This window comes from Heloderma suspectum, chromosome 6 (assembly GCF_057233095.1).
Source record: "Heloderma suspectum isolate Gila_16-S chromosome 6, 16-S_ref, whole genome shotgun sequence".
NCBI lineage: Eukaryota > Metazoa > Chordata > Lepidosauria > Squamata > Helodermatidae > Heloderma > Heloderma suspectum.
Genome location: NC_139463.1, coordinates 77087372 through 77095974, shown reverse-complemented (window position 1 = coordinate 77095974; position 8603 = coordinate 77087372). Strand labels below are relative to the sequence as shown.

The window sequence follows — 8603 nt, the reverse complement described above, 5'->3', positions numbered from 1 at the left end:
AGGAGCCCAGGTGAAAACTCACAGCCTCTTGGCCCTCACCCTACACTGTTAGATAGACACAGGTAGATAGACATGGCTTGCAGATGAATGAGGGCTGCTGGGAGAGCGTTTGGCAAGTGATTGGCTTCTGTTCATTATAAATGGTCATTCCGCTTGCACTTTTTTCAGCACAAGTTCATATTTCATTTCTTTTTCAGGCAGCCATGTCAGGTACATTACACTAGGACAGAGTGATTTGCCAGTCAGTAGGGCTGGGCCAAGACATTTTGCCTTCAAAGGCAAAGGGCACCCCCTCCCCATTCCATGTACAGAAGCCAGCTGGATTGCCAGTCGAATCTTTCTTCAACTGTCCTCCACCACACCAGAAGTAGCCGGCTAGTTTTGGGGGTCCAGGACAGGTTGTGTGGCATACAGAGCTCTGCCCTCCAACAGATAGGAACAGATGGGGAGCTCAGGAGGAACAGCTGGGAGGCTGCCATCAAAGCCCTTGAGCATCTGCTGCCTGAGGTGACTGTCTCACTATGCCTAATGGCAGGGCTGGGCCAGCCAGCCAGTGAGCTTCAAGACTGATCAGAGATTTGAGCATGGCTTTCCCACAGATACACCCAAATGCATATGCTGATGCATTGCAGACTGCATGCAGCTAGCAGCTGCAGCACATACATCAGTGGGCGTGGCTGGCTGTGGGTGATTCATGTTCATTGTGGAGGGCGGCATGATGTGTGGTGCTTGTTCTGGGTGGTTGTAGCATATGCTCAAGCTTGGGAAACACTGGAGGTTTGTTTACTATCACTTACTGGTGGAAGACATGGTCCTGGTCCCTGCAGGCCAGCCGCCTCCCCCCAATGGCCTCCCAGGAAGCAGCAGGTGATAGGGCAGCTGAAATAGGCCCAGCACCAGTACCTGGGCAGCATGGCCATCTCTGACCTACTGGGGCTCACTCCGCTTGCTGCAGCATCCTTCCTTTCTTCCTATGTCTGTGCAGAGATTTGAGCATGGCTTTGAGGGAGGTATGATGTGTGGTACTTGTAGCACATGCCCAAACTCTGGACACACTGGATGTGTGTTTACCATCACTTACCAGCCAGGACCTGTTTTGCATGCAGAAGGCCCAGGTTCAATCCCTGGCAGGGGTGCAGTGAGAGCTGGACCTCCAAGCCATGGTTCAGGGCCCTGCAGACCACCCCAAAACAGCCACCCAGAGAGCAGCAGGCGATGAGGCAGCGGAAACAAACCCACCATCAGCACCCAGGCAGCAGTGTGCATATCGTGGCCCACTTGCCACAGCTTCCGTTCTTTCTTCCTTTTTTTTTTAATTATATTTTATTGCAGCTAGGTGGGCATGTTCATGGTTACATTCTTTTATTATTTTTACTTTTTAAAACATACTATACTTTTCTACAACAAAATGATGCTTATTCCCGACTAAATGTGTTTAGCATCAGGGCAGAAGAAACAGGGCATTTGAAACTCACCGAAATCATAAGTACCATCATAGGGATGGACGGACGCAACCGTGCCTGGCTTTGTTGGGCACTTGCCAAGCTGCTGCCGCCACGTCATTTCTCTAGTCACGATGGCATAGGGATGTCACAAGAGTCTGCAGGGGGTATGAAGTCCGACGGACTCCCCCTCACCTGTCACCAAACCACAGGGGCCCTTGTGGGCCTGCTCGGTGAGCACCCCGGGGCTTAGTAGGTGCCTGACAGCTGCCCATCCTCCCTAGCAAGGGCTCGGGCAGTTCCAGCTAGGTAATGTCGTGTAATTGGCCATCTATGCAACATTACAGGCGTGATGTTGCTGCATTCACACCTGTAATGTTGCGTGGATGGCCCCTTTATGGCCACCAATTACACAACATTACCTACCCAGAAGCGCCTGAGCTGCCGTTGTTGCACACAATGGCAGCTTGCTAGGGAGGATGGGCGGCTCTGAGGATTCCTCAGGTGCTTGCTGGGCCCAACAAAGCTTGCGCAGTGCCGTGAGCTGGGGTGGGTGGTGGCAGCAGCTCGGCAAGCGCCCAACAAAGCTGGGCACGGGTGAGTCCGTCCATCCCTATGATGGTACTTATGATTTCGGTGAGTTTCAAGTACAAAGCTGAACACGCTCAGAATATTTTTTGTTTGACAGGGTTGGCATGCAGGTTTCTGGGGGCGGTTTTCTAAAATGCTAGAAATGCAGAAGCAATTGCAAAGCATGGAGTGGTGGTGGTGGTATGTGTGTGTGCATGTGAGAGAACGCATGCTAATTGTTAATTGCATACTTCACAACTGAAGTAATGCCCAGGCCATCTAAAGGTGGGCCCCCATAAGAACATTAAGTCTGTGTCTGGGCTAGGCATGAGGCCCAGGGGAAGTGGTCTGTACACAATGTTCACTGTCAGTTCTAGGTCACACTAAGCAAGGCAGGATGCACATCAGACCAGGTTGAAGAAAAAGCAGGATCTTGGAAAGCACTGGCTGAAGTGCTGACTGGAACATTCTCCTATAAGGAATTGATATTCTGGGGGGAACTGCAGCCAACTGAAGCCTTTAGAAGCCTGGTCTTTCAGTGGCTCCACCCCTGCTGGATGCTAGGAATGGCCGTTGCAGGGAAATTCAGCCCTTTTTAAGCCTGCCAGATTTCCCCGGAGCCCCCAGCTCAGCTTGTATTTGTGAGCTGAGCCGCATGCTTTTTTCCGAAATCCAGGAACTCTTCTCAGGTTTCTTTTCCCCTTAAATTGACAGTTATACAAATTGCAGGTGTAATTTGCACAAATTAAGCATATTGTGTCTGCAATAAATTATTGCATAAATTACGGCTGTGATTTGTGCAAATTTGTGTAAATTATGGCTGCAATTTGCACAAATTGTGCATAAATGTTGATTGGGGGGGGCTAAAATCTGCGAGTGGCCCCAACTCAATCTGCATTGAGTCAGGCCACCTCATGGGTAAGCAAGCCAAAGTCCAAGGGGGTGAGCTGATGAAAGCTTGGTGAACTTCACCCCCCAGACAGATTCCTCTGACATCCCTACTGGGTACTCATGGCAGTTTTTCAAGGCCAGTCTCAGTTTCTGTAGTCTCATGCTCCTCTGTGGCTGAGATGAGAGAGCAACATCCTCTGGCGAAGCAGGTATAGAAGGAAGTGCTCAAGATCCCCCCTGAGATGGGGTTACCTGTGACCTGTCTGAACCTGAGTCCTCCTCAGGGTATTGCAGAGCCTCAGAACCAGGCGACATGACAGTCCAGGGTCTAAAACTACTAAGCTGCATCACTGATCCCTGGTATATCCTGTTAAAGAAAATCAAGCAGCAGACGATAGAAAAAAAATCTCTGTTAGTGAGCTACTGCCAGGCAAAGACAGACACACTGGTCAAGACAGACACACTGAGTGACCTATTATAAGGCAGCTTCCTATGTTTTTATTTATTTAAGACTAGAAAACAGACCCAGCTTCACAAGGGTTTGGAAGAGCCCTCAGTTTGATACAACAAAGCCTTATAGACTTGCCAGAGTTGGAGACACTGTGCCTGCCTCGTCTGAGTGAAGCCACTTTCACTAGAGCCCCTCGGCATGGCCTCTGCCTTGGAGTTAGCTGTGTGTCATATTTAGATTACTTTTCAGCCAATTTCAGATTAAATTTACTAATCGCTGTTAGTTTTATAGTGCTTTTTGTATTGTTAGAATCTGCTCACTACAGCACAGAATCCTTATGCCAAGTTTGGTTGAAATCAATCAAATGGTATTGGAATTATACATATTTAAAATTTTTGATTGGTGGCCATTTTGTTTCAAGATGGTGGACACAATTTTGTATGTTTAAAATCTGCTTGCTGCAGTGCTGAATGGTGCTGTGCCATTTGGTTGGAATTGATCAGCTGGTATTGGAGCAGTATATCTTAAAAAAAAAAAAGATTGACCACCATTTTGTTGCAAAATTGATTGACCACCATTTTGTTGCAAAATGGTGGTCGAAATTGTCACTATGCCTCAGACAGAGGTAGAACAAATCCTATATGTTTCATAACAATCGATCAAATGGAATACAGGCAGTGAGTGACTGAAAGTTTCAACTGGTGGCAATTTTGTTTCAAGATGCCAGACAAAATTTTCCCTAACCCTAAAACCATCCCATATAGAGGTAGAACAAATCATAAAAGTTTTGTAACAATCGAATGTATGGTTTTCAAATCCATCGAGGACATATAAACAAACACTTCCTTTTATATATACATAAAATGAAGATTATGTCACTTTCTCTATTCTAATCTGCTGTGCTATGATGTTAGTGTTCCTGTTGGATCTGCAAACTGCTCTGAATGCCCTAGTTGGGCAGAAGTGGCAGGCTAAACATTATTATATAAGTAAAATAACTAAAACATTATTTTGTGTGCAAAATCAAATAACCCAAATTAATACATTTTGGTTACTGTTTTAGATGTTATTGTTTTAGGTTTTTTTAATTGGTATTAGCTTGTTTAATGGTTGCATATGCTTTTAGGTGATTAAATTATTAATTGTTACATACTGTTTAACCTGATTTTATCTGTACGCCACCCTGAGATCTTAATGACATACAGCGGGATACAAATGTTTTAAATAAACAAATATAAATTAGACTCCACTACACTGTAGAATTCAATGAGCTACTAATTCAGAGTCTAAATTATTACCTCAGATTACAAACTCAGTCTGCAATCCTATGCACACTTTCCTGGAATCCAGTCCCATCGTTTTCTGCAAAAAATGACCTTACAATTGCCCCAGTTGAACCCATCCTGGCAAAAGTGCTGGCAAAAGCTTGATGCCCAAAGGCCCAGCACCTTCATGTTTATTCCTTCTGCAGAGAAGTTTTTCCAGCTAAGACTGGCACCATTTTGCTACCACTTTTCACCTTTAACAACAACTGGACATAGAAAACAACCCAAAACATTTTACCTTCTTCATTTCTACATGTCAGGTGAATGTTAAAGGTGCACAAATAGGTCTGGTGGTTAAGATGGCAAATTACTTCTGATCCAGGCTACGTTCTTCAGCTGAAATGCCCGCCGCTCTTTTGTTTTAGATGCATCTGTTGCTTTGCACTCTGTTCATGGCTCTGCTCATGGATGAGCCCTTGGCCAATGCCACGGACATCCTCCTCACAGTCCTGGAGAGAACTGTGGAAAAAGGCCCTCAAGTGACAGTTGGTAAGCACTGTGGGACCTACCCCTGGAAATGTCCTCCTCTCCAGATCATCTTAGGCAACCTCCACTTTGACAGATTAGCCCTCTTAAGGTGTTGAAAAACTGTAAGTATGGAGGGTAGACAAGGACGCGCAGGCAGGGCCCGCACCCCACACCGCCAGCCTCCCCATGTTGGTGGGGAACACCTGAAGAGTGGCTGTCACTGCGTTAGGCCTTCAGGAAGGTCATGTTCAAGTTACATGAAAAGGTCTGGTGGTTAAGGTGGCAAATGACTTCTGATTCCCAGGCTACATTCCTAAACTGAGTATGTAATCTGTCCTCTACAGTAAGTGTGGAGAGCAGACGTGTGGTGGCCCTGATACTGGCGGTCTTTTGCTGTACTCAGCACTGGAGTCTCTAATCTGTGCTCAGTGTCACAATGCAGGTGGATTTCAAGATATCCAGGCTGTGCTGTGTTCTGCAGGCTATCAGTTTTCTAAACGTCTCCCTGGCTGGAATAATGCTGGTGTGGCCAGAGACCTGAGACCTCCCGCATCACCTGAAGTTCCTAATGCTACCATGAGTGGGACATGTTCAACCTTCAGCAGCAGATTCCATCCAACAAGAGAACTCCAGGGGAAAAAAAACCCCAGCTTTCTCCATGGATCTTAAATCTGTTTCTCTCCCCTCACCCCCTTTCCTTCTTTCTTTTCGTTCTTTCAGTCCAGACAAAGACAGTGGAGCAGCACTGAACCTGACTGGAAACAGAGAACCTTCCAGTAGGAGTGGTGATGTTTTCTATGAAACAACCTTAAACTGGATTTGGTTCCAAGGCTCTGTCCCCAGTGGAGCTGAGTCCATCTGGAATAGCTATGGCAAAAGGCAGGAATATCCTTGTATGGTATCCGGCTGCTCAGCTGGCTACTATAGCCCAAGCCGTGGTTCCTACTGTTACTATCCTTATGGAAACAAAGAACACGAGACCTCTCAGTTCTGGCTTTTGGTGAATGACCATAACTTTGAAATATTGAGCTGGAAAGGGGGTTCATATGGTAGTATTCCATCCAATTCTATCAATACCTGTGCAGGTGCAGGACTATATGTAGGGAAAAATAAATATGGTTTGGGGAAGGTGGATCATAAAAATACCGCTTTCTTCTTAGGTTATGAGGGTAAAGAGTACTGGTATAAATACTATGATGTCCTGACCATTAAAAAAGACTATCGGTCTCAGAGGATTGACAGCGTCAGCTACAATTTCAGCCAGGGGTCATACAGCAATGTTGGGTCTCTGAGCTTAGTCAACAGCAAAGTCACCAACTATGAGTGCAATGCAGTGAAGAAAATTACCACCCTGCAGCAGGAAGTGCAAAATGAACGTAGCTGGGATATTGGCCTTGCCATCTCAAGTAGTGTGAGTTTTAGCATGACAGTTGGCATAGCTGACGTCATTGGGGGATCATGGGGGATCACAAAAGAGGAAAGCTTCAACTGGAATAAGGGTTCCAGACAGACCAAATCTGTCACTTTTTCTGAAACAGTAGAGGTTAATGTCCCACCCAACCACAGCTGTGAAGTGGAAATGAAAGGCCAGAAAATGAGAGGAAGCATTCCCTTCACTGCCAGAGCAACCCATTACTACCACAATGGGGAGACGCGAACTGCCACGGTGCAAGGGGTCAGCAATAATGTGGTTGTGGCACAAGTGAACACAGTAGTAAACCGGTGCATACCCATCCCGAATGTAACTCCATGCAATGCGTACATGGAGAGCACATAAGTGATTCTCTAGCCACATCAGACTACAGCAGAAATCAAGAAGAGTAATGGTGCTACTGGGCAACTTGGGGAACACAAGTTTCTTTGTAGGCTGAGCTTTCACACGTGGAATTAGACACATGGATTAGATGGAGTACTGGGATCTTTCTGTCTCCCACCACACCAGAAGATTAGCATGTTCCCAAGCCTGTGCACGTGTACTTCAAAGTCAATCCAACTTAGATCAATGGGGTTTATTCCCAAGTATCTTCATGCAGAAATGCAGCCCAGATTAACAAGCTAAATCCAAAAATAATGGGTTGGAGCCAGACTAAGTTAGTTGCACTTAGGTGTCATTGCAATCAGCATGAAATCCTAATGCAACTAACTTGGGCTACACTGCAAAGTGCACTTAGTCAGGGGTAAACTCGATTGAGCTTGCTGGGAATGATTTCTGAATATGAGGATCCATGATAGGTTCCTCTTTTTCCTGCATGCCTGGACCTGCAAAAACAGGGGCAGAATTGTCAAGTAATTGGCAGAACAACAGGCATGATAGATGGGCTGAGTTCAGTTTGCTGGACAAGAAATTGTGCTTGCCTGAAATATACTCAGCACCTCCACAGTCTGTTTCATGCATCTGGTGAAAATGACTCTTGGCGACCAATGAATTTGCTTTTCATGAAGGCTGTGATCCTAAATACACTTCATTAGAAGGAAGCTCTACTAGAATTAATGGTGCCTAATTCCTAGAAAATATGTTTGGGATCAGGTTCCAGCCACCACGGCACCTTTTCTCGTGTTCAGCTGCTACTTTTGTGAAGGGTTTTGTCTCCTCCTGCTTTGGCTCAATGACTTTGCCCATCCCCGAATTGAAATCAATGAGTCTGTGATTTAATGGTATCCCTGCTCACTTTTGAAGCTTCTTGTGATTTACTGTAACACAGAATGAGAGGAATATTAAAGATGATCATTGCTTGTAGCACTCAGTGGTAGTGTTTCTTTTATTTTCATCATCTGACATTTCCATTGAGAACTTATATTTAAAAAAATCCGAATAGAGGTTCAGGCACTGCGTAAATTAATCCATTCTATTTCCATGTGCCAATTTAAAGGCAAAAGAACAATCAACTCAAAATCCTTTAATTGACTGGCCATCTTTTTTGACATGAGACTTTCTCAACCTAGAATTGGGGTGGGGGGAGGTCATTATCCTGTTCATATCCTGTATCTATACCAGTGTGGTCATCATTTTGTAAATGTAATTTGTGGCACCATATCCACAGTACACCATGAGAAGCAGCAATCAATATGAGACTAAAATAGGATGTTAGACCATTTTGTTTCCTGTTCATTGCACTATATTCATTTTTTTGTATTGGGGTTTTCCTGGTCTCTGGGATTCTGTCAACCTGAAGGGCTAATGACACAACCCAGTACTGAGACTGGGACAAAGGGACTTGCTGTACAACACCCATCTCATCTTCTGGTTCTTCACCCATCTAGGGATATGCATGTAGAAGCCTGCTTCTTCATGCATATGTGTAACCATGGGGTCCCCAAAGTGATGCTCATGGACACCACTGCGGCCACAGAAGCCTCCCTTGGTGCCCGCCAGACACCCCACTCTCCTGCTTTTAAGAAATATTTTATTGAGTAAAAATATTAACTGGGAGATGGGCATGCTGCAAAGTGAAGTGC

General features: G+C 45.4%; 1 protein-coding gene across 1 annotated transcript; it reads left to right on the top strand.

Annotated features, from left to right (window-relative positions):
* The first annotated feature begins 1587 nt into the window (after nt 1–1587).
* LOC146341265 (natterin-3-like) lies at nt 1588–6924 on the top strand. Its single transcript, XM_084807337.1, has 4 exons — nt 1588–1675; nt 3188–3318; nt 5045–5256; nt 5868–6924. The coding sequence occupies exons 1-4, from the start codon at nt 1588–1590 to the stop codon at nt 6922–6924; spliced, it is 1488 nt and encodes a 495-aa protein (XP_084663463.1).
* Nucleotides 6925–8603: the final 1679 nt, after the last annotated feature.